This window comes from Eucyclogobius newberryi, unplaced genomic scaffold, assembly GCF_026437365.1.
Source record: "Eucyclogobius newberryi isolate DKJ021-1_F unplaced genomic scaffold, fEucNew1.0.hap1 SCAF_8, whole genome shotgun sequence".
NCBI classification, from domain to species: Eukaryota; Metazoa; Chordata; class Actinopteri; order Gobiiformes; family Gobiidae; genus Eucyclogobius; species Eucyclogobius newberryi.
Window position 1 is genome coordinate 25,809,599 of NW_027316500.1, and position 27,450 is coordinate 25,837,048.

At 42.3% G+C, this 27,450-nt stretch overlaps 1 protein-coding gene across 1 annotated transcript in view; it reads left to right on the forward strand.

Moving 5' to 3' along the window:
• The first annotated feature begins 1,032 nt into the window (after positions 1-1,032).
• The window catches only part of LOC140351642 (heparan-alpha-glucosaminide N-acetyltransferase), a 61,545-nt gene continuing 35,127 nt past the window's right edge, over positions 1,033-27,450 (forward strand). The window contains exons 1-8 of the mRNA XM_072437561.1: positions 1,033-1,085; positions 1,204-1,298; positions 1,367-1,488; positions 4,502-4,620; positions 16,368-16,437; positions 16,516-16,582; positions 20,938-21,002; positions 27,017-27,093. Coding sequence (XP_072293662.1) covers positions 1,218-1,298; positions 1,367-1,488; positions 4,502-4,620; positions 16,368-16,437; positions 16,516-16,582; positions 20,938-21,002; positions 27,017-27,093 — 601 coding nt within the window. The 5' untranslated portion in view covers positions 1,033-1,085; positions 1,204-1,217. The remainder of the gene's footprint in view (positions 1,086-1,203; positions 1,299-1,366; positions 1,489-4,501; positions 4,621-16,367; positions 16,438-16,515; positions 16,583-20,937; positions 21,003-27,016; positions 27,094-27,450) is intronic.

A 27,450-nucleotide genomic window follows, 5' to 3' on the forward strand; every position in this document is an offset into this window, starting at 1 on the left:
ACCTTAACCCTAACCCTAACCCTAACCTTCACCCTAACCTTCACCCTAACCCTAACTTTAACCCTAACTTTAACCCTAACCTTAACCTCAACCCTAACCCTAACCTTAACCCTAACTTTAACCCTAACCTTAACCCTAACCCTCACCCTGACCCTAACCCTAACCCTAACCTTCACCCTAACCCTAACCTTAACTCTAACCCTAACCCTAACTTTAACCCTAACTTTAACCCTAACCTTAACCCTAACCCTAACCTTCACCCTAACCCTAACCTCAACCCTAACCCTAACCTTAACCCTAACCCTAACTTTAACCCTAACCCTGACCCTAACCCTAACCTCAACCCTAACCCTAACCCTAACCTTAACCTTAACCTTAACCTTAACCCTAACCCTAACCCTAACTTTAACCCTAACCTTCACCCTAACCCTAACCCTGAGCCTAACCCTAACCCTAACCCTAACCCTAACCTTAACCTTAACCTTAACCTTAACCTTAACCCTAACCCTAACCTTAACCTTAACCTTAACCCTAACCCTAACTTTAACCCTAACCTTCACCCTAACCCTAACCCTGAGCCTAACCCTAACCCTAACCTTCACCCTAACCCTAACCCTAACCCTAACCCTAACCTTCACCCTAACCCTGACCCTAACCCTAACCCTAACCTTAACCCTAACCCTAACCTTAACCCTAACCCTAACCCTAACCCCAAGACCTACCCTAACCCGGCGCGGTCAAATAGCCCAGCAGTTTCAGGAGCTGCGGCACAAAATAACATGGCAGTTTCGCGGCTTTGTAGACACTCCCTTTCAAACAGCGGCCACATTGTGACCTGCCATAATGCCATATCAGATGTTTTTCCCGTGCTTGTTTTACAGCTGCTGCTCTTGTTTTATACTATATTCCCTTTAGAAGTGCAGGTCTTAATCTGCGCGCGCACTCTGCCCTTTGACCACCTTTTATAGTTTGGATATGACCAGTGTCTTCTGCTGTCAACATGAAGCCGAGCAGGAGTTTGTCACCAGCCACTTTCATATGTTTATTTCTTTTACACAGCAGCTTTGGAGGACAATGTCAGTCAGGTGAGGTTTACCTGTCACGACTAGACCAATGAAGTCATTTTTCTACATAATATAAAGCTGAAACATGGAGCTAAACTCTGATTCTTATGCCTGATATGTCACTTTTCTGTTGTGGCAGTTGCTCCTCTGAAGATGGACCAGGCTTGGATTACATTTCAGAACCAGCTCAAAGAAGAGGTGCACGTCTTCTACACCTCAGACCACTGCTACAAGGTAAAGATCATTTGCAGATGTTATGTTTTAAAGTAAGTGTGGCTCAATGGTTCTCTTCTTTGCCGCAGTGTGTGCACCAGCTTTTGGCCACAGTCGGTCCAAACAGCAGCAGTTCGTCCGTGATCGTCAGCACCAAATTCACTTTAACAACACAAGTCGAGAGCCAAACCAGCAACGACTCCTTGTGCAAGTGAGTCGTGCTTTTACCTCGATCTCAACCCTAACCCTAACCCTAACCCCTAACCCCTAACCCTAACCCTAATCCTTAATCCTAACCCTAACCCTAACCCCTAACCCTAACCCCTAACCCTAACCCTAATCCTTAATCCTAACCCTAACCCTAACCCTAACCCCTAACCCTAACCCTAATCCTTAATCCTAACCCTAAACCTTGTGCAAGTGAGTCGTGCTTTTAACTCGATCTGAACCCTAACCCCTAACCCCTAACCCCTAACCCTAACCCCTAATCCTAACCCTAACCCTAACCCCTAACCCCTAACCCTAACCCCTAACCCTAACCCCTAACCCCTAACCATAACCCCTAATCCTAACCCTAACCCTAACCCATAACCCTAACCCCTAACCCCTAACCCTAACCCCTAACCCTAACCCCTAACCCCTAACCCCTAACCCTAACCCCTAATCCTAACCCTAACCCCTAACCCTAACCCCTAACCCTAACCCCTAACCCTAACCCCTAACCCCTAACCCTAACCCCTAATCCTAACCCTAACCCTAACCCTAACCCTAACCCTAACCCATAACCCTAACCCTAACCCCTAACCCTAACCCCTAACCCTAACCCCTAACCCCTAATCCTAACCCCTAACCCCTTATCCTAACCCTAACCCCTAACCCTAACCTCTAACCCTAACCCCTAACCCCTAACCCCTAATCCTAACCCCTAACCCCTAACCCCTAACCCCTAACCCCTAACCCCTAACCCCTAACCCCTAACCCCTAACCCCTATCCCCTATCCCCTATCCCCCAACCTCTAACCCCTAACCCCTAACCCCTATCCCCTAACCTCTAACCCCTAACCCCTATCCCTAACCCCTAACCTTCGGACTAGTGGGCGGCCATTAAAGGATACAGTGCAGTTAAAGGGCGTATGACAGGTTGTTATAATTCTCTAATTTTGACTTTGTTTGGTGTATTTATCCCTGTTGTACATTTACATGATCGTTTTACACCAAATTAGTGGCCATTTGTGGAGAAAAGATGAAACATCTGTAGAAAATGACAGGATGTGACATCACACCAGGGACACACATTCCAGCCAAAGTTTATGCAGAATTTAGACAAAGAAACACCTTTTTTGACGCTCTAAACATCAATTCAACAAAATAAAGTCGAACTCATAATATGAGTTCGACTTTATATTTTATTTGTCCATTTTTTTTTTAAGTGACGTTACATGACTTTTCCCCCTGTGGTTGATGGGTAATTTTCTAGTGTTACAAACAGGAAGTGAAATTATAAACTTAAAAAAAAATCTTTTTCTTTTCTTTCTTTTTTAATATTTTTTTGCAAAATTCAAAATATATTTTTCTTAACAGCATTTTAGTTCAATGAGTCGTCCGACCTGTCAGAGGCATTTTGAATTGTTCATTTTACTTTTTCATTTTTATGCAATTTCATTTATAAATTCACTTCTTTTGAACGACTGTCATAAGCAGCACAAAGACACTTAAACCTTCAAACACGTCGACTTCCCTGAACTCTGAGCTCAATCCAACTCTTTAATGCTCTTGTCCTAAACACTGGAGCACGTTTGGTCCGGTGGATGGAACTTTAAACGCTCTTATGCGTCCGAATCCTGCAAACGTATTTCCCAGACGCTTCAGGCAGTTCCCACGATCTAAAGAAAACAGAATGTGCTCCAGAAAATGTGGAAACAAATAAAGCTCTTTTATCAGAGCCGCCCTAGAACCACGTGTCGTTCTGGTCAAGTTCTTTGTGCAGCTGATATTAAGACATTTCACCTTACTTAGAAATTATAGTGTTCAATCTAATGTTTTTGTTCCTGAAATTGTCTGTATTTCTGATGGATTTTCAAGATTTTATAAGGTTTGGTGCAGTTTTTAGCTCTATTCCGGGTTACTGTTCTTGGTAATCTATCGATACCTGTTCAAATGAGTAACTTTATTGCTCCTTAAACCACATTTTGGACTAATTATTTATTACTTTTTTCTAGTAGTCGACTTGCTGATGAGATTTTGATACATTTTTAAGCAAAGCAAGTTTGAAATGTGCAGACTGAAGGCTTCCAGATAGAGAATACTCAGGAATAAAGGGTATTTTGGCTGGAAATGAGAAAGTTTTTCCTCTTTTTTTGACATTTCGATGTAAAACGCCTATGTCTTTGTTATAAAATGTCTTTTTTCATGTGTTTTAGAATCCAAGTAACAACTACAACAATCAAACTAATGCGATTACATTTATTTTCACGATATAGTCACGATTATTCTGATTAATCGTAGTTTGTAGTTAGTAGTTCGTCATTTTTGCTGACCCAGTTCCTGTCACACACAGAGGGAGGCCGTCTCTTGTCTCTGCTCTTTAATACACTGTCTTTAGTGAGCGTTCCGGTGATTGCCCCGGGATGTTATTTACAGGTCCGGGGCTGTCCTCCTGACCCGGTTCCACAGACCTGACCCTGCCCTGCTTCGAACCACTGCTCCCTATCGATCACGAGGCTTTTGGAGGTTAATAAGACTTGACTCTATCGATGAAAGTGTGTCATTAACCATTCAACGGCAAAACAGGCGCAAAATGTCCCCAGAACAACGCGTTTACCTGCGAGTACGTGGACATACAGCGTCAGTCTAACCGTCTGTGTCTTTTTACAATCACTTTCCCCACATATTGTGCCTCCAGGATCAATGTGAGGTCTCTAACCAGGCTGTGCTGCTATCGATCTCCCCTTTCTCCCCTGAAAAAAACACTCCAAGTGATAGCTACTATGTCATCCTCCCAGCGCCGGATCAATATGGACATGTAATGCAGCTTTTTGGAGCAGAAAGTGGATATGGTTATGGTATGGACGTGTGCGACGTGCTACGAACGCTAGGTGGCACTGTTGAGCTGTGACGCTGTGAGAGCTCAAAAAAGTGAATTGTTTCATGCAAAATGCGTCGCTGGTTGAGTGTAAAGTGTGGACTAAATGTGTTGAGTGATTATTTGCAGGTTTTTCTTTCAGTTGGAGCCACGCCTACGCAGAAGGAGGACATTACTTGATCCACATTGGGGTTTCAGAAGTCCCCAGTGAACCGAGCTGCAGTCTGATTGTCCAGAAATCCCCTCACAACGTTTACCTGCGTGAGTTTACAACGTTTATTAGGAGTGTACGTGCAAATCTCAGAGTTTTTCTGTTGAGCGGTGCGCCGGGTTTGTTAGTCCTACTGCATCTTTCTGTTGCTTTTAAGAGGTTAATAAAGTAACTGTCCGCTTCTTCTGAGAGGTCACACCACACCGTGATTGGTTGAATGCACCTGTCACTCACTCGGAGACTTACAGAGGCGGGCCATTAGGAGAAGTGGGTGTGTTTGAGCAGACAGCCGCGTTAAACAATTACATTTTTACCTTTAAAAAACATCATCGTCCACTAGGGTTGTCAACGAATCGATAAATCTGATACTAATCGATACTAAAACTTATTTGAACAACTATTTATATTCTACATCTCACATAAACAGGACAAATCGGACCTTTCCGGAACAGTTTTAGAATGATCTGAGCTTTATCAGATCATGGAAACATAAAGAATGTACGTTAATTTTGTGTTGAAAATGTCAGAGCATTTTTAATTACTGCGGAATCGAAACTCAAGCCTTTTCCTTAATATTGAGTTTGAAATGAACTGTATCGTGACAACACCGCTGTCCACAGATCCGACCTGTAACATGACCCTGCTTGGATGCGTCAAATGCCATACTGTGGAATATTCAAAGCAAAAACAAAGAATGACATTGTGTACTTTAAAGTTGCCCAAATAAAACAAAGAAGTTATGATTAAAAATGATCTCTTATCAACTATATATTTTATGGTTGGATTAAACGCATTATGATCATTCTGCAAACTAGATTAAAGTGCAATATACAGTAAGGCTGCATAGAATATATAGATCAATTATGATTTTAACACTGATAATAATCTTAAAACACAATCATGCTTTTTCAATATTAATTTAACAGTATAATACATGCACACAACAACAAATATGGCACAATTACACATATTTCTATATAATGAGTCATTGATTTGTGAGAAGAAACATGACAGTACAAAACACAATTACTGAAACGTGACAAAACAAAAGCAATCTTTAATTTTCTGTCTTTCTAATACATTTCTGTTGCAATTGAACATGACGAGCTTTATGAAATCAAACTTTCTGAATCCAAAAATAACGTTACTGTGACATAAACAACCACATAAAAAGCCTTACATTTAGGTGTACTACTTTATTAGAGTAAAGATTGAAATGACCTAATTTTGTTTGAGAATAGTCAAAAGTTTTTTGTTCTTTCCATTATGCATTGTGACTTGAATCCTCCTGATTATCGATTAACCTAAAAACAATCTTGACCTCCCTGTAAAATAAAAGCACATTGTTGGGTCAAATATTGAGCACAACTATTGCCCGTCCACCTGCAAATACTGTAACAGGCTTGAATAACCCCTAATTTACATTTATTCATTCCACATAATGGTTCTCGATCTCCTCGACGCGCGTTTCCATCCGAGAACAGCGAATCTGCCCGTTTCTCCCACGCCGCGGGGTCACGTCCCTCCATCGGGTACGACTATCGAACACCGAAAAAAAAAAAAAAAGGCCGCCTTCTGTTTGTTGTGAACGCCGTCTCCCGCCGCTGCAAAGCACTGTGGGTAATACATTAGCCGGCCGTGTCGAAGGATTAGGCAATAATGGGATTTTGAAAGCGTCTCTCTCCATAATGCACACTCTACTTAACAATATTGCAGATTACGTCGGATCCGACTTTTAAGGCCAAGTAGCCATTATCTGCAGATATATGGTGCAGTCCATTAGCTCCTCAGACCGGTGATTACAGAGGCTTCCCACAGGACGCTCTCGGCTTAAGTAATGGTCGGGTCAGCGGCTGCGGACAGGTTAGACTTGCTCCGGTAGGGAATTTTCTGAAGTTCGCTCCGTCGTCTCCGATTGATCGACTCCCGCGCTCCGTGAGGTCATCGCCATCACCATCCGTCGGACGTGTTTCGTGCGCGGCTCCTTTCGGATCTTCAGGCCTTTAATGGCGTCAGCGGCGTGATAGCAGCGCACCGCGAGCCGCAAGGCACGTGGAATTCTCGATATTGACCGCTGCGAGTGTTCAGTCCGACTTGTGTGGTTGTAGTCGTGTTGTTGGAGCCGAAATGCCCCGGAGGGTTTGGGATTTGTGGAGGTGAAAAGTGTCGCAAAGGTTGGCCCGGCTGGTTTTAATGTGGTTAAAGTCCAGATATCGATTGTGGATCGGCTCTTGCTCCTTGAAGTTGACAAAAATCATTTAATTCCAGGGTTTTGTGTGATCTTACAACATCCTGAACCAAATTAAACACTAAATTAAACCAATTTTATGCCTGATGTGGACTTGGTCTGGTCCTGTTTTTATTTATTTTGATATTATATTAACTGATCAAAAACAGACCAAAGAGCGGATGGACAAATGAAATAGAGTTACCCAAAGAATAAACCAGGCATATGTCCCCTTAAGTACTTTTGGTCATGTTTTAATCCTTGTTTAGTCCTGATCTAGTCCAAGTTTAGACTCATTTTAGTCCCAGTTTCAATGTGATTAAATAATAATAGTATAGTAGTAATTTCTGTAAATATTACATCACAATCTGAATCTATAGAATGCCACCTATTTTTGTTTCTGTTGTAAAATGTTGGAACTATCTGGACTGACCAGTGTCCAGTGTTGTTCCCGTGAGGTGCTGAGAGCTTTATGGTGTTTTTATGTGGCTGGTGGAGCTCTTTGGACTCCTCAGCTGTGATTAAGTGACCGCTCTGTGTTCTGAGAGGACCAAGAAGAGAGAGAGCAGAGGGCGGGGCAAAATGGATTCTCCTGTTTGTTTTTCCACCGCATCCTCAGCCCTGATGTAACAGACTCAGAAATGTATCAGACTCAGAGACATAACAGACTCAGAGACGAACAGACTCAGAGACGTAACAGACTCAGAGACGTAACAGACTCAGAGACGAACAGACTCAGAGACGTAACAGACTCAGAGACGTAACAGACTCAGAGACATAACAGACTCAGAGACGTAACAGACTCAGAGACGTAACAGACTCAGAGACATAACAGACTCAGAGACGTAACAGACTCAGAGACGTAACAGACTCAGAGACGTAACAGACTCAGAGACGTAACAGACTCAGAGATGTAACAGACACAGAGACGTAACAGACTCAGAGCTGCAACAGACTCAGAGCTGCAACAGACTCAGAGACGTAACAGACTCAGAGACGAACAGACTCAGAGACGTAACAGACTCAGAGCTGCAACAGACTCAGAGACGTAACAGACTCAGAGATGTAACAGACACAGAGACGTAACAGACTCAGAGACATAACAGACTCAGAGACGTAACAGACTCAGAGACGTAACAGACTCAGAGACGTAACAGACTCAGAGACGTAACAGACTCAGAGATGTAACAGACTAAGAGATGTAACAGACTCAGAGACGTAACAGACTCTGAGACGTAACAGACTCAGAGACGTAACAGACTCAGAGACGTAACAGACTCTGAGACGTAACAGACTCAGAGACGTAACAGACTCAGAGACGTAACACACTCAGAGACGTAACAGACTCAGAGACGTAACAGACTCAGAGACGTAACAGACTCAGAGACGTAACAGACTCAGAGACGTAACAGACTCAGAGACGTAACAGACTCAGAGACGTAACAGACTCAGAGATGTAACAGACTCAGAGACGTAACAGACTCAGAGACGTAACAGACTCAGAGATGTAACAGACTCAGAGACGTAACAGACTCTGAGCTGCAACAGACTCAGAGACGTAACAGACTCAGAGACGAACAGACTCAGAGACGTAACAGACTCAGAGATGTAACAGACTCAGAGCTGCAACAGACTCAGAGACGTAACAGACTCAGAGACGAACAGACTCAGAGACGTAACAGACTCAGAGCTGCAACAGACTCAGAGACGTAACAGACTCAGAGACGTAACAGACTCAGAGACGTAACAGACTCAGAGACTTAACGGACTCAGAGCTGTAACAGACTTAGAGACGTAACAGACTCAGAGATGTAACAGACTCAGAGCTGTAACAGACTTAGAGACGTAACAGACTCAGAGATGTAACAGACTCTGAGACGTAACAGACTCAGAGACATAACAGACTCAGAGACGTAACGGACTCAGAGACGTAACGGACTCAGAGACGTAACAGACTCTGAGACGTAACGGACTCAGAGACGTAACAGACTTAGAGACGTAACAGACTCAGAGCTGTAACAGACTTAGAAACGTAACAGACTCAGAGATGTAACAGACTCAGAGATGTAACAGACTCTGAGACGTAACGGACTCAGAGACGTAACAGACTTAGAGACGTAACAGACTCAGAGATGTAACAGACTCAGAGACGTAACAGACTCTGAGACGTAACGGACTCAGAGACGTAACGGACTCTGAGACGTAACGGACTCAGAGACGTAACAGACTTAGAGATGTAACAGACTCAGAGACGTAACAGACTCAGAGACGTAACAGACTCAGAGCTGCAACAGACTCAGAGACGTAACAGACTCAGAGACTTAACGGACTCAGAGACGTAACAGACTCAGAGCTGTAACAGACTTAGAGACGTAACAGACTCAGAGATGTAACAGACTCTGAGACGTAACAGACTCAGAGACGTAACAGACTCAGAGACGTAACGGACTCAGAGCTGTAACAGACTTAGAGACGTAACAGACTCAGAGATGTAACAGACTCTGAGACGTAACAGACTTAGAGACGTAACAGACTCAGAGATGTAACAGACTCTGAGACGTAACGGACTCAGAGACGTAACAGACTTAGAGACGTAACAGACTCAGAGATGTAACAGACTCTGAGACGTAACAGACTCAGAGCTGTAACAGACTCTGAGACGTAACAGACTCAGAGACGTAACAGACTCTGAGACGTAACAGACTCAGAGACGCAACAGACTCTGAGCTGTAACAGACTCTGAGACGTAACAGACTCTGAGACGTAACAGACTCTTAGACGTAACAGACTCTGAGCTGTAACAGACTCTGAGACGTAACAGACTCAGAGACGTAACAGACTCAGAGACGTAACAGACTCTGAGCCGTAACAGACTCAGAGACGTAACAGACTCAGAGCCGTAACAGACTCAGAGCCGTAACAGACTCAGAGCCGTAACAGACTCATACATAAAACAAAGAAAACAACACGACCAGAGAGCAAAATTTTAAATAATAATCCAAATAACATCAGCTTAAACGTCCAAAGAAACTTTAAATTAGAATAAAAGTCCCATTTGACCAAAAGTCCATCAGATTTGTCCATTTCCCATCTTAAGTCTGAATGTCATTGTTACTACGCAGTACTATTTTACTCAGACATTAGGACAAACAACACACAGACAAATATACTGTACACAGTTCTTTATATTGCCCCCAAATGGACAAATAAACCCACAAAGAAAAGTTTCCAGTTCTTTCTTTGGCCTCTCATTTGTATGCGGCCCGGTTTGCCCGCCCCATAACATTATAATAACCCGAGACCACCCCGGGGTCATACTGGGTCTTCACAGTGCGTCCTCTTTGTCCCGCTCGTGGCCCGCGGGCCGGATCGCCCACACTGATGCTCCTGTGATGGACCGCGAGCGGCGGCGTTCCATTAGGTCCGCGCGGTCGGTGTGTTTTACCCTCTCGGGGCGTTTTCTCTGACACGGTTGGACTGACGCGGGGCCCCGGGGAGCCCTCAGGGGCCGGCGTACAGTTTGTTTTGTTAATCTGGGCCTTTATCTGCCTGTGCTCAGATTCTTTTGTGATACTCCGGGACAGGCAGAGGTCACGGCGCGGGCAAACGGGAGATAAGACACGACTCTACTCTGCAAAAACTGATGGTTGTAGAACACAGTGAATGGGAAACAAAGTGAGGATATGGAAGCTGCTGGAAGCTGTTTATCACACTCATAATCAATCAAAAGTGGCAAAGTAAACGCTGTATTTAAGACGTCGACAGTGTTTCTGCAGTAAATCTAACTTTGATCGTGTTATTTGTTTGAAAATGTGCTGTTAGGCTACCTCTGCTTCCGAAGAGTGCACACGCTTTTTTGCTCGCTCCGCTTGCTATCGCTGTTTTCCTTATTTATTTTGCTTTTTAATCAGTTTTTGTCTTCCAAACATTTTTGCTTTAGACTTTTTCAAGTAAACCAAGGATTTTAAGAACATTTTTCCAGTTTTAACGACATATCTGACGCCAGCGACATGTCCGGGAGAAGAAGGGAGAAAGACTGTGAACGCTGTCGGAAATAGCAACAAGAAATTAACGAGCTGAAAACACGGATATTTGTTTTGGAATCTGAAAAAGTTCTTCACGATACCATTCCTGTGTCAACCGACGGTAAGAAGAGCACACTTTTTACAAGAAAAACTGCTACTTTCAAACGATACAAAGATAACGTGAAGTCGCCTAAAATACAGCTCACCAACAGATTTTTACCACTTTCAGAGATGGAATTAAATGAAAAAAGGAAAGATGACGTGGCCAAAATACAGCGAGGAGGATCTGTGCCAGGAGCCAAGGTCACGAAGATTGTTTTAGTTGGGGACGGCGCGATAAGTCACGTGACGCATGAAAAGATAAACACACATTCTTTTCCAAGCGCCACTGTTTCTGAGATAACCTTCCAAATATTATGGCTAAGCATGGAGGAGCTAAACAGCTGATTGTGCACGTGGGTGCAGTGGACATGCGGCGGGAACAGACTGAAGTTTTGAAAAAAGACTTCTTGAAGTTATTCGACGTGCTTGATAAAATGGAAATCAAAACATTCATAAGTGGACCTCTTCCAAACATCGACAGGAGGATAAACAAGTTTAGCCGGCTTCTTCAGCTGAACACATGGCTGTCCAAAGAGTGTTCCCCGAGAGGACTACACTACATTGAGAACTTCTATCTATTCTGGAAACGAGAGGACCTGTTTAAGAGAAATGGCCCCCACCTATGCAGAGGTGGAGTGAGGGTGCTGACAGAGAACCTGCTCAACGCTCTGAGGCATTGGACTGGGCCTGGACAGGGTCCTGAGCAGATAGTTAGAGAAGAGAGGAATGAGAGAAGAATTCCTGCTCCATCAGCCAGAGACCGAGCCAATGTTTCAACATCAAAAGCACCACAACCTCAGCCTCCACCAAAGGATTCATCAGCAGCTGCTCCACCACCACCAGCAAAGGATTCAGCTCCAGCAGCTTCGCATTCACCTCCACCGCCTCCAGCAAAGGAACAATCTTCAAAGGCCTTGGACCCATCTGTGACAAGCCCAACAACATCATCGCCCCTGCCTTCACACCAGCCCTGGGTTCCCCCTGCAACATCTACTCCCACTAAAGATTCATCATTCTCCTTCTCATCTCCACTCTCACCCATGGGCCTTCCCAGCCATTTTGAAAGTCTGATCAAATCAGGAATTAAGATGGCTCCACTCACGCCCAATATAGCAAGGGCTATGTCTTCCCTGCACAAGCCGACTGCACCAACAAAAGCCCCACCACCCATCCCCCCTCGCCTCTCACCTGGTCCCAAACTCTCCTTGGCTACAAAAGCCCCACCACCCATCCAACCTCGCCTTTCACCTGGTATCTCCCATAGCTAGGATGCACTGGGTCTCAGCGTTGCCGGGACTTATTGTCACATTAAAAATCAAACCAACCCGGGGCCCTATGTAAAAAGAGCCCCCCCTAGTGCTATTTCTGTAGTCACATCATCACAGAGATGGAAAAACAAAATGCGAGTCAGGCCCAATCTGAGAAATGTGATTCATATTCCCTGTGAAAAGATAAAGCCCAGTCTCACTGAAACTAGTCTGAAACTTGCTGTGCTAAATGTCAGATCCTTATGTAACAAATCTCTCTTAATTAATAATTTTATTTCTTCTTATAATCTTGATTTTATGTTTTTAACTGAAACATGGCTTGACAAAAACACAGGAAATGTAGTTCTGATAGAATCTGCTCCACCCAACTTTAAGTTTGAATCTGAAACACGAGAAAACAAAAAAGGGGGTGGAGTCTGTGCTGTCTTTAGAGATGAAATAATTACCCGCAGGTTGTCTTTTGGGGTGTTTTCATCATTTGAGTATGTATCCTTTAAAATGGAGCTAAAACAGTCTCCATCCATTCTCTTCATTGTTTTATACAAGCCTCCCCAGCACTGCCAAAGTTTTATTGATGATTTTACTGAGATGCTTTCAGTCATATGCACAGACTTTGATGGTTTGGTCATTACAGGTGATTTCAATGTGCATGTTGATAATATTTGTGACAGAAACGCTAAAGAGCTTGATGCTGTCCTTGAAACCTTCAGTCTTACTCAGCATGTGAGAGGCCCCACCCACAGCAAAGGACACACTCTAGATCTCATAATTACAAAGGGGGTAAATATTTCAAATGTTAATGTGATCGATGTTGCTCTGTCTGATCATTTCTGTGTCTTCTTTGACCTGTCTGTTTCTCCCAAACCACCGGTTGGTCCTGCAGTTGTTCAGAGGAGACACATAAGTGATGGCACAGGTGCACTGTTTATGGAAATGATAAACTTTGAAAATGTCTCATGTTCTAATGTAAATGATTTGTTGAACTCTGTTACATCTAGTGTTTTGAATGTTCTGGACACCATCGCCCCTATAAAGGCTAAAATGGTTAAAAATAAGCAGAAGGCGCCGTGGAGAAATGATGATTCGGTCAGGGCACAGAAAAGGGAGTGCCGCAGGGCCGAACGGAAATGGCGCAAGTCAAAGCTCCAGGTTCAAAAAGAGATTTACAAAGAAAAGCTGAACATGTACAACCTAATCTTATGTAGAACTAGGGAAAGATATTTTTCTGAAATAATTGGAAGCTGCAGTAACAACTCGCGTGTCCTGTTTGCCACAGTAAACAGATTAACAAACCCTCCAGCTCAGCTGCCGTTAGAACTCATTTCCACATCCAAGTGTAATGAGTTTGCATTATTCTTTAATGACAAAGTTCAGGGCATTAAAAATGCTATAAATCCCACAATGCAAAAAATTACCCTAAAACCACCAAGACACTTAGAGCTAACTCACTTTGCACCAGTAACTGACAAAACTGTCCATGAGATCATCACCAGTCTGAGTTCATCTACATGCTGCCTTGATGTGTTACCCACCAAATTTCTAAAGTCTGTGCTGAACAGTTTGTTAGCACCATTCACTCACATAGTTAACATGTCGCTTCAATCTGGAACATTCCCAATGTCTTTGAAAACTGCGGTCATAAAGCTTCTCCTAAAGAAGAGCAGTCTTGATGCCGCAGTACTGAGTCATTACCGGCCCATCTCTAATCTACCATTTTGGGGCAAAGTCCTTGAAAAGTTTGTTTACCAACAGCTCACAGATTTCCTCTTAATAAACAACTCATTTGATGTTTTTCAGTCAGGTTTTAGACCTCATCATAGCACTGAGACTGCTCTTGTCAAGGTGACAAATGACATCCGCCTGAACACTGACACGGGCAAAGCCTCAGTCTTAATTCTGTTAGATCTGAGTGCTGCTTTTGACACTGTCGATCATGGGATCCTCTTACAGAGACTAGAGGACTGGGTGGGCATCACTGGCACTGCCCTAAACTGGTTAAGGTCCTATCTGGAAGACAGGAAGTACTTTGTTGAAATTGGTAGCTGTGTCTCAGACCACATGACCCTGACCTGTGGAGTGCCCCAAGGGTCAGTCCTGGGTCCCCTTCTGTTCAACCTCTACATGCTGCCGTTGGGTCAGTTGATACGCAGTGAAAATATGTCCTATCACAATTATGCAGACGACACTCAGATCTATGTTTCACTATCGGCAGGTGACTATGGACCAGTAGATTCACTCTGTCACTGCATCCAACAGATCAGTGTGTGGATGCAAAACAACTTCCTCCAGCTGAACTCAGACAAGACTGAAATCATCGTTTTTGGCCCACAGAAACAAAGAGAAAGTGTTAGCGGTCACCTCCAGAGTCTCGCTCTAAAACCTACAAACCAAATTAGAAATCTGGGGGTAATAATGGACTCAGACTTGAACTTTAATAGCCACGTCAAATCAATAACCTCAGCAGCTTTTTACCATCTAAAAAACATTGCCAAAATCAAAAATATAGTGTCAAAACCAGATTTAGAGAGACTTATCCACGCGTTTGTCTCCAGTAGATTAGACTACTGTAACAGCCTGCTCACTGGTCTCTCCAAACGAGCTGTAAAACAGCTGCAGTACATCCAGAACGCTGCTGCTCGGGTCCTGACCAGAACCAGGAAGTATGATCACATTAGTCCTGTTCTCAGGTCTCTGCACTGGCTCCTGTGGCTCAGAGAATAGACTTTAAAGCAGCTCTGCTTGTGTACAAGTCTCTCCATGGCCTAGCACCAAAGTACATCTTGGATATGTTAGTGCCATATGAACCATCTCGGACTCTGAGGACCTCAGGGACCGGCCTCCTGCTGGTGCCCAGAGTCAGGACAAAACATGGGGAATCTGCGTTTCAGTTTTATGCAGCTAAAATCTGGAACAGTCTTCCTGAAGATGTGAGACAGGCTTCTACTCTGACAATGTTCAAATCTAAGCTAAAAACAGTTTTGTTTAGCTGCGCATATGACTGAAAGGATTTTTTCTTTGCACTCTTCTCTTTTGTTTGTGATTTTATTAGTTTAGAAAATCAGTTGGATTGATAATTTTTAATTTAGTTAATTTTATTGTAGTTAATTTTTATCTTTGCACTCTTCTCTTTTGTTTGTGATTTTATTAGTTTAGAAAATCTGTTGGATTGATAATTTTTAATTTAGTTAATTTTATTGTATTTCTGTAATTTCTTTGTGATTTGAATGCATTTTTCCTGCTGTGTGAAGCACTTTGAATTGCCTTGTGTATGAAATGTGCTCTACAAATAAACTTGCCTTGCCTTGCCTTGCCTGTTTTTCCTTCAAAACAGTGACGCAAAACACATTTTCTACAGCAGCGCTTTAAGAAGTATTTTCCCAATCTTCAGTATTGAATTTCTATCTTGTATTTATTCAATTACCTCTCATTCAATTACCTCTCTCGCAGTAGATCTGACCTGTAACTTGGCCTTATGTTTCTAAGGAAATAGACTAGTTTATAAAAGAAAATTACACTTCCATTTATGATTTGATCAGTATTATTCCAGAAATCCATTTTCATTACGCAGACTCCAGAGTCACATGACCCTGCAGGTGATCAATCATTTTGAGTGAATCAGAATGATGGAAAAGTACTGCAGAATATCTCAATTGTAGCAGCAAAACCATTCACACCAAGAACTATTTTAACTTTCAAACATTTGCAACATGCCCAGACATGAGAGTTATTAAAACAAACATTTAAACACATTTTTAGTTTCAATACCACTCACAATAATAGTAGTTTATTTGATATTAAACTGTGTGGTCTCAGTATTTGTTCTAATAAAGATCAAGACCTTTTTCTAAAACTCTTCAGGAAATGTCCAATTTTGTCCCGTACATCAGTCGAGTATGTTTAGTTTCATTTCTGGTATTAGTTTTGATTAGTATCTAGTATTTTTTGCAACCTTTTGTTATACATTTTTCTCTGTATAAATGTCTATGTCCATTTCCAACTATACAATTACATTTATGTGTGCTATTTAATATAAGTAGATCAAATAATTCATGTTGGAGTTCAGGATTGGTTAGTATTTATATAAGTCATTTTAAATACAACATTTCAAGGTTTGGTTTGATCACTTAATGTATTTAGCTGTAAAATTAGCACGTTTCTTCTCCTCTTTCCTCCAGCTCTCCTCGTGGCTGCTCTCGTTCTGCTCCTTCTGTCCGTCTCGATAGTTGCCGTCCCGTACATCTACAAGTAAGTGTTTTCCGTTTGAATACAAAAATCCCACTGACGCTTTTCCCCGTCAAACCCGACCCCGTTTCCCGTTGGCAGGAGGCGCGGCACATGGACGTTTGTCAGGGCCGTCTGCTGCGGGAGCCGTGGGTATTCGGTGGACGACGTGGTGAGTATCGCTCTTATTCCTTCCTCGCAGATGAAACCCATGCATGATACAGTATGATGGATCGCCGCGTGATCAATACCAAGCTGATTAAGCCGCTTGGATGTGATTAGCATTGGAGTGGGAGTGTTCACGTTGTCAGATTAAATTTGAAAGGTTTAAATTTATAGAGATGCCCAACACGATCCACTTGGTTTGACGGCTCCATTTGTTCGACAGCTGCTGTGTCGAATTAACTTTGATATAACTGTTTTGATTGCGCTTGAAACGAACAGCAAAGCTTAAACATGATAATATTAAGCTTATTATCATGTATGATTGTACTGTACTGTGTTGCATGTGCGCTGTGTGTCTGTTGACGATCTCTCTTTGGTGCGATAATGAAGTTGAAAGTTGAAAGTGTCAGCTGTGGAAAAGCTTTTGCTCTGTATCATTCTCACACTAATCACAGAAATACTTGCTGCTGGAGGGACTGTTTTGTGCTCAGAGATGTTGTTTTTGATGTCACCGTTCCACTTGACTTCAGAACTATGTGTCTGGGCCTCAAAACTCCCGCCATGGACACAATAAATGGATACTTTTGGAGCGCATACATGTATCGACAGGAAAGAAAGGCTATTACGAAGAAATGAAGGACTGGACAGAAATTACAACTGACATTCGGGGGGAAAATTAAAAATACATTGGGACTTAATTTGAAATGTTTTCTTATTTGACCGACTTTGGACTGAGTGGAATTTTTATGAATGTTCTAAAGAATGAAAGTAAAACCTGGTCGGATACTGGTTCCGCAGTCATTTTTGGGTTGATAAAAGACCATTATTTGAGCAGCCCAGTAGACATTTTTTGACCGTTTTAAACACACTTTGAGGTTTGGAGGCAAATACCGTGGTAAGATTTGCATCCATCTTTTCATTTTTCTGATTTGACTCAACAAAATGCTCCTTCATTTCAAACAGGGTTAAAAAAAAAAGTCTTGTGATCAACTTTTCTGCTTGAGACGCAAACCCTAAATCCCTCCCCCTTCGACTGGGCCCCTGGGAGCCTCTAATGCAGTGATTGATACAAATGTTAGCAGAGAGCTCCATTCTGCAGACCTCCAGCACAGACTCCTGCATCCGCCAATCATCCCGTTTGACGGTGCGCGTTTTGGGCGAGCATGAATGCATCCTCTGTGGTCCATACGCCGCGGGTTTGGCATGTAGATCAATCAAAACGCATTAGGGCCGTGTGTCTTCCTGCTCTGGCTCCTCCGCGAGTCTGGCTAATCCAAATGAGAGGGCAACAGGCCACGGCCGACCCAGCGCTGCGTTCAGGGGGCACAGGAGACCCCCCAATGCCCCCTGAATGCCCCCGAATGCCCCCGAAAGCCCCTGAATGCCCCCTGAATGCCCCCGAATGCCCCTGAAAGCCCCTGAATGTCCCCGAATACCCCCGAATGCCCCCGAATGCCCCCGAATGCCCCTGAAAGCCCCTGAATGTCCCCGAATACCCCCGAATGCCCCTGAATGCCCCTGAATACCCCCGAATGCCCCTGAATGTCCCTGAATGTCCCCGAATACCCCCGAATGCCCCTGAATGCCCCTGAATACCCCCGAATGCCCCTGAATGTCCCCGAATACCCCCGAATGCCCCTGAAAGCCCCTGAATGCCCCCGAATGCCCCTGAAAGCCCCTGAATGTCCCCGAATACCCCCGAATGCCCCTGAAAGCCCCTGAATGCCCCCGAATACCCCCGAATGCCCCTGAAAGCCCCTGAATGCCCCCGAATGCCCCTGAAAGCCCCTGAATGTCCCCGAATACCCCCGAATGCCCCTGAAAGCCCCTGAATGCCCCCGAATACCCCCGAATGCCCCTGAAAGCCCCTGAATGCCCCCGAATGCCCCCGAATGCCCCTGAATGTCCCCGAATACCCCGAATGCCCCTGAAAGCCCCTGAATGCCCCCAAATACCCCTGAATGCCCCTGAAAGCCCCTGAATGCCCCCAAATGCCCCTGAATGCCCCTGAATGTCCCCGAATACCCCGAATGCCCCTGAAAGCCCCTGAATGTCCCCGAATACCCCTGAAAGCCCCTGAATGTCCCCGAATACCCCCGAATGCCCCTGAAAGCCCCTGAATGCCCCTGAATACCCCCGAATGCCCCTGAAAGCCCCTGAAAGCCCCCGAATGCCCCTGAAAGCCCCCGAATGCCCCTGAATGTCCCCGAATACCCCGAATGCCCCTGAAAGCCCCTGAATGCCCCCAAATACCCCTGAATGCCCCTGAAAGCCCCTGAATGCCCCCAAATGCCCCTGAATGCCCCTGAATGTCCCCGAATACCCCCGAATGCCCCTGAAAGCCCCTGAATGTCCCCGAATACCCCTGAAAGCCCCTGAATGTCCCCGAATACCCCCGAATGCCCCTGAAAGCCCCTGAATGCCCCTGAATACCCCCGAATGCCCCTGAAAGCCCCTGAAAGCCCCCGAATGCCCCTGAAAGCCCCCGAATGCCCCTGAAAGCCCCTGAATGCCCCCGAATGCCACGTCCCGACCCTGTCAAGTCACAAGAGACAAGTTAGTCTATTGTTATATGTGGCACACTGAGCAAAGGATTGTATGGTTTGGTCAACGTTTTGTCGTCTAAACTTGCAAATGTACAGAACAATTTGAACGAGCTTTAGTGCTGATGATAAGGATTGGGTTGAGGACAAGAGTAAAACGACAAATCACGAATTTCTCAGATCAAAAGCCATGAGTGATGCACTTGTTTGGCTGGTATTTAACTGAGCCCCTGCTGTTTGAATTAAAAGTCTGTTTTTTCAGTATTAACTTTCTATACAAAAACTTACTATACGATATACTGTACAAACTGGTTTAAAATGACTGCATCTAATTTATTTACTCAATCAATCTTAGTCTTGAGTTTACACGTGTTATTTTGAGCAACGGGACAGTCCCAGAACACGTGGTGGTTTGCCTCCTGGCTGCTATGGATTATAGATCTAACTAAAAGTATTACATTTTGCTTCTAAAATGGTTGAGATTATAATAGTTTACTTTATTATTATTATTATTATTATTATTATTATTATATTTACTTTACGGTTACGTCATAAGGCGCTGGTACAGCTGGCAGCCCGGTGTAAGCGCTCTCTCTTCTTTCTCACACTTATTGTGCTTTATCTCCTATATTTTGTAAATATAGTTAGTATATTTTTTCTATTTTACTGTACGATAGGGACACGCGCTGGAATAGTTTTTTAATTCAACTGTTTTTGACTTTTTTCGGCTGGATTTGAGCGTTTTTCGTTGCGTTCGTTGTGTTGTTGTGACGTGAGCTAGCTCCGAGCGAGCCCACCAGCCCCCCCCCCGCGCCCTCCGGCCGCGCTAAAGTACGGCGTGTCGTCGGTACACGTTTATATACACGTTTATATGAAAGAGGAACTTCATGAACGATCGGGACACGCACTGGAATCGCTTTAAATTAACTTGTTTTGACTTTATTCGGCTGGATTGAGTGATGTGTCTTGGCTCTGAGTCCCCCGGCTCCGGCCCCGCCCCCCGGCTCTGGCCCCGCCCCCCGGCTCCGGCCCCGCCCCCCGGCCGGCGCCGTACCGCGTTTCCACAAAGGAGGAACTCATGAAACTGTGGAGAACAGTCGTCTTACCCGGAGAGCGTCACGTTATCCCGGCGCAATACTGACCTAACCTAATACTGATGTGTAATTCTGTCATATGTGCAATTACTGTGAAATTCATGTGCAATCTATGTGCTGTCGTGACACATATTCATGTGCAATTACCGTCGGGATCACATGCAATGGTATTTATGTATTTATTTGTCTATGGGAGTTTTTATTTATTTATAGGAGATCTTCTACTGAAAGTGTTTTTCAGACTTCCTATAAGTGATCTGTTCTTCTGTATCTACCTCTGTATCTACCTGCGTTGCACCAATGAAACTTTCCCATGTGGGACAATAAAGGAATATCTTATCTTATCTTTACTTTTACAATTATCTTGACCTGAATAATCATGATTATCGATTAACCGCACAACCTTGACATCCCTTGTCACGATAATCAATAATATAAAAACTACTTTCGGCCACTGAAGCGATGTACAATATTGTTCCAAAACATCAGATGCAATAAATAAAGAGAACAGAATGAGATGCTTTAATGCACTTAAGTATTTAAAATTAGTCATTCAATTTACTTATTCAACTCTCTGCCAATCTTACACAACACAAGGATCGATGGTTTTCTGAAGGCTGTTGCACGGAATAATCTGCTTTCTTTTTTAGTCATTTAATCAGTCTGAAACGTAAATATAATACGCTCAAAATAAGAGTTCATCAGTGTTTTCTTCTCCACAGAATGAACCTCCAGAATGCGACCCAGCCAAGTCCACTCGCCTTCAGTCTCTGGACACTTTTCGAGGGTAAAGCCATAAACTACCATCGTGCACCACATCCTTCACCACATTTTAGACACAGAACCGTCCACTACTCCCTTCGGTCTAGTGAGGATCCACAGCAGCAGCAGCAGCAGCAGGCCTGGTCTATAGTTAATAATTAGAGAGGTCAGCGTCTGGCCACAGGCTCCTTCTGCCTCTCCCTTATCAAACGCTGTAGCTCGGGGCCGTCTGCTCTTACTGTACGTGTGTGTGTGTGTGTGTGTGTGTGTGTGTGTGTGTGTGTGCGTGTGTGTGTGCGTGCGCGCTGGAGAACAGTGTGTTGCTGTTGGACAGGAGTGATTGAATTTGGGCTCTTTAATTGTGGCCTGGGGCTAGACACAAAGCACGTCTATCTGGAAACAGGAAGCTGGTGTGGCTTTACCTCCCCCTTTTGACCAAATCATTGATGTAATAATACGGCGGACATATCGGCACACCACGGCGCGGTCATGGATCTCCTGCCAAAACGACGCCATGCAAACAGAGGAGGCCCTGTTGCAATAAGGAACGACTGGTATCGTAGGGGTTCTGTGGCTTTGCTCGAGGGACGCAGATGTTACGAGTTCAGGAAGCAATGGTTTTATTGCAAGGGGAAGTTGGATTGGTGAGAATTTGCACCCGGTCTGTCCTGAATTAAACTGAATACAATGGAACAGTTTAATTTGTGTATGTCATGGTCGCTGTGTGAAGGGCGAGAACGTGTGAAATGACATGCTATCAAGGTCTTTTGTCACTTTGCGGATTCACTTTCATGGTCGAATATTGTTTAGTGGAGATTGTACCGTTGAGGGCCGCAACATCTGGAGTATTCAGTCTCCAAAAAACACACGAAAAGATCATTTTAAAACACAGACAGTGGCATTAATACCTGGAAATATCGAAGAAAGAATAATAAATGTCTGATTTTCGTCAATAATACACTTTATTTTTAAATATTCTCTTTCGAGAAGCCTCAAGTTACCATGTTTCAACGTTTATTTGGTCAATAATGGACAGTATTTAAAAAGTCTGAGTGTACAATAGTGATAATCGCTTGAGTATTCAACTAATCGAACATCTAATAATTGGCATTAAACCTGTCTAACTTGCATTAACTAACCATTATCTAACTAACTACTCAAAGCAGGTGTTTTTATTGGTCAAAAATACTGTGAAAAACCTGTGCCCTCCTCCAGTAAAGTTACATAATGCATCTTTAAACTTCAAGACGCCAGATTCCAACTTAAAAAAACCAAAACCCGACATGCTGAAGAGACTGTGACGTACAACTTCATCAGCCTAATAACTTATAATGTAGTGTTTATGGTAAAAGCTTTTCCAATCGTGAGTGCTGTGCAGTTCCATCCAAACTCCACTTTTCTCGGCAGCAGTGACACCGCTGTTTCTCATATTGATGCTCCTTTGGCTAATACCTGAAATAGTCAAACGGGACAGGCCTTTAAATCAAGCCTGACTCAGCTCTTTCCCGGTGACTTGCGGTCCACACATTTGATAAACTTTTCCCGAGAACCGCGCCGTCATCCGTCATCCGCCTCCAACACCCAGACGTTTTTTTGAAGGCGACGTTGTTTTTTTTATCCCCCCGAAGCTGAAATCACAGTTCAGACGGGCAAAGGCTTGATATACTGTGAACAGCGGGTATGAGCTTGTTAATTTTTCTAAAAGGATTTGAATTTTAATCTTGTGGTGCATTGCTAAAAGCCTGCTGCTGGTGCATGTGATGGCAGAAGGAGCACTTCTGGAGCCCTGTAGTAGAGGCCAGGGCCGGACATTAACACCAGCACAGACAGTCCCACTGGCCACGTGACGGTAGGTGGTGTTACCTACTCTGGCACAGCAAGAGTTTGTTCTGGACTGTGTCTGGGCTGGTTTGGTTTGGATAAGTTGATCAAAATAAGGATAAAAAATACACACAGACGTATTTATTTTATTCATTTATTCTATTTTATTTAAATGTTATTTATTTTATTTATTTTATTTATTTTATTTATTTTATTTATTTTATTTATTTTATTTATTTTATTTATTTTATTTATTTTATTTATTTTATTTATTTTATTTATTTCACCGGACTATGATTAAAAAACTCCAAAAACCACAATGAACAAATCAGAAACAAAATAACAACAAAGAGAAAAAAAACTAAATAAACAGAACTAAACAAAACAACAAAGAACACATAAAGAACCAAGTGCCAATAATAATCAATCCTAATGACTAACAATAACAGCAATAACAGAATATAAACGCACACATATTCATATTTAACACACACAACCTCCACAACACCAACAATCAGTTCACGATTCAAAGTTCTGTGAGTACTTTACTACTTTTACAACGCAAATATCGTCCTCAACCTTGTACCTTGTCAGACATGTTTATTGTTAGTTGTTTTAAAATGGTAAACTGTGGTAAAAAGGGCTTTCTCTCTGTCCTGTTCCATAACTTTGATTTATTTTATTAATTGTTTTAACTGTAAAGGCAAGTCAACACGTCAGTCGTCCCGCTCGAATCACTCCAAATTGAAAAATCAAATGGATTCCTGGAAACATAATGAATAAAACATGTCTTCACCTCATCAAATTAAGTCAGTTTATCCAGACATGAAACCAAATGCAACCAAAATTTGTAATGATCCATTAGGAGTTAATCATGGCGGCGCCGCACAACATCAGGAACAACTGTTATGATGGAAATATCCAGTGAGACTGCAGCAGCTGCTCGACTCGTTTTGGGGTTGTTTCTGGTTTGAGTTTTAGTTTGAAACAGGAAGTTAAACACGTTAAGGTTTCACACACGATACGTTCGTTAGACACATGAAAAATAAAGTGCTTTTTCACTGAGAGACTGTGTGTCCGAGCGCGTGACACGGACGTAACCGGACACCGTGTGCTCATGGACCCGCGCTGGGAATGTACTTTTACTCTGTTTGGAAATGTAATACTTTTAACGTTTAAAGCAAAAACCAAGAACAGTTTTTGGATAATTCTGCAAATCCACATGCATTCATAGCATCGTTATTGAAAATATAGTTTCTTTGCTTTTTAAATCCTGTTTTTATTTGTGGACTTTTAACAATTAGTTAATAGTGAATCTCTTTGGGACTTCAGAAGTCTTGGTCACACTTGACAATAAATACACTTAAATAGACTTAATAAAGAACAAAAACTTAATACATAATGAAAAAAAATGAAGACAATTTAAGAATGATTCAGGCTTAGTAACAATAAATTCATACGCTATACTTGCACCTGATCCTCTCTTAGATAAGTAGTTATTAAGACTTAATCATTCTTAAAACTGTTTTGAACTGAGTATTTGTTCATGCTTAATTAAGGTGTATTAAGGAGTAGTTACAATAAAGTGATGCTTAAGGTTTTGGGCCATAATATTGAAATTAAATTGCGTTTTTGGAAATATTGCACATTACATTCTTTAGTGTGGCATAGAACTGTGCTATACGGGCATTATTACAACCAAATGTTTTTTAGACGTAGAGGCTCCTGAGGAACAGCATTTACCCACTAACCAGAAGAGTAACCGGTTCATTTTGCAGTTGTGCATAAAAAATACTAACCTATGTAAAGAAAGAGAAAAAATACATACATTTCCACTTACACAGACACACATACATATACATACATATACATATACACATACACATACATATACATATACACATACACATACACATACACATACACAGACACAGACACAGACACAGACACAGACACAGACACAGACACAGACACACATACACATACACATACACATACACATACACATACATATACATATACATATACATATACATATACATATACATATACATACACAGACACAGACATAAATACACATACACATACACAGACACAGACATACACATACACATACACAGACATACACATACACATACACAGCCATACATATACATATACATACAGACATACATACACATACACATATACATATACATATACATATACATATACATATACATACACAGACATACATATACATACACAGACATACATATACATATACATACACAGACATTCATATACATATACACATACACATACATATACACATACACATACACATACACATAAAACATTCACACATATTCCCTCATATTCGTACACATTTTCATGCACTCGCAGCTCATTTTGAGTCATAAAAGGGATTCTTCCATCACCAAAGAGTTGCTTAATGGATGAACCTGTTGCAGACGGCACCGCACGAGCCCGTCAGTCCTTTCAGACGGCCTCTTTTTGAGATGAGAGCGTCCGATTGGGCTCGGTATCAGCAGGTTGGCCTAAAACAGCAGTAATGGCTCCGTGCACCTCTAATTCAATCGCCGCGGAAAAACAAGAGGCGGCAGCGGGAGATACAGCTCATCTTATCAGACAGACAGAGGCTGCACTAACCACATTACTGCCCCCAAGTCCTTTTATGATTTGTGTCCGTTTCATGTAATCAGCCCAGAATAAAATGCACGAATGCAGGTATTTACGGCTCTAAAATGATCACTAAACCGGTTACGGGCATTCTTCGACGGGTTTGTGCTCGGCTAAAGTGCAGCAAATGGAGAGCGTTGGTTTAATGATAAAGTTTAATGGAATAAAAGGACACGCGCGAGATACGAGGGAAGGAAGCGCAAATGAAGAGGTTTTACGGCTCGGATGAATACTGTACTGGTCACGGCAAAATGAGCCCGCTTAAAATGAGAAAAATACACTTGTTTTAGGGGCAAATCTGCTAAAACAAGTGAAATGATCCGTCTGCAATGCTTATGTCTAGATTCAAGACAATAAATCTTGATGTAGGACTTGAGACTGAACGTCAACACACAAAAAACTACAGTTATTTGCAAAATCTCTGTTAAAAAGTAAACAAAAGAGGCGTGGAACACACTTATGAACTGCTGGATCACTACATTTAACACATTGTAGTGTCAGAATACGCTTGGAACGCTAAGTTTTTAGTATTTAGCGTCTTAAAATCTCCATTAGTCTCGGTTATCTGGAAAATGTGACAACACAATCCTGAAATCTACTGAGATACTGTGATACATGCGTTTGATTCGATCCAGGTGCTGGTTAAAGTGCACTAAAGTGTCACTTTTCTGCTTCACTCCATGGAGATGATTCATGGAGATGTTTTTTGTTTTTTTTTGCACCATTAAGAACACGTCTTACTGCTGTTTACAGCCACTCCCAGAATTATTATATACTGTAATTTTGACAATAAACAGAATTATATTATAATGAGAATAATACAAATAATTATTAAAAAATAATTATAATTAAAATTAAATTAAATCAAACTAAATAATAAATAATAATACAATTTTAATAAATAAAATAACATAAAATAAAAATTTAATTAAATTTATTTTATTTATAACGAAACGAAACAAACTAAAATAAAATAAGAATATAAGAATAAGACAACTTGTATACAACCTGTCTATACCTATTTTTTTCACATTTAGATACTTCCCAACTTGGCTACATATAACTGAAGATAACAACAGTATTTATAAAGCTCTTTCTCTTCCTTTAGTTCTTTTAAAGCAGTATTAATGCCCTCTCGAGTCCAGAGCTGCCCGTCACAGCAGCAGGAGCTCAGGCCACAAGTGAAGTACAAGTATATCGTATATTAGGCCAAAGTCTGGAGTCAGCACAACTGTAGGAGGAGATCCAGGGGACAGCCGCTCATTTCCTGAGTGATCCAAAATGCTTAGGTTGCATTACGCTGCATTTGTGAGTTTGAAAAGCACCCACTTGGCACCGTTAACTTTAATTTAGACGTTGTTATTATTAATGAATCAATTAAATGTATTCAAACGGCTACAGATGTACTGCGCAAAAGTGCTTTCTTGTTAAAATGTTTGCGGTGGTTTTCTGCAAGTTAATCAATTTTACACTTGCTGATAAATGCTGTTCTGTCATATTTGTCTGTAATTTTTTCATGTTGACTTATTGTTGCAGGTTTGCGATGACGATAATAGTGTTTGTGAACTATGGAGGGGGAGGATACTGGTTCTTTCAACATGTTCCATGGAACGGTTTGTTCTTGCAATGATATTATACAAATATACGACTTTTCAGAGCTTTTAATCATGATATAAGTTTTAACAGTGGTGCCACATCATTATCTTACTCACAGTAGTGTTTCAGTATATTCATGACTGCATCTTCTCTTGTATTTGAGGCTCGAGTGCTCAGAAAGTCTGTTTTCACCTACCCCATATCTCCACATACAGCTTTGTACTTACTTGTAAGAATTCAGACCAAAATCAGAACCCAGGTCATATGGTTGGTTGAAAATGTCACATTTTTCATAATTAAAAACACTTTTAACACAATTTAAAAAAGGCCGTGTCTAGACACTCCCTTAAAAAAAGGAGTGAAATTTTACTATT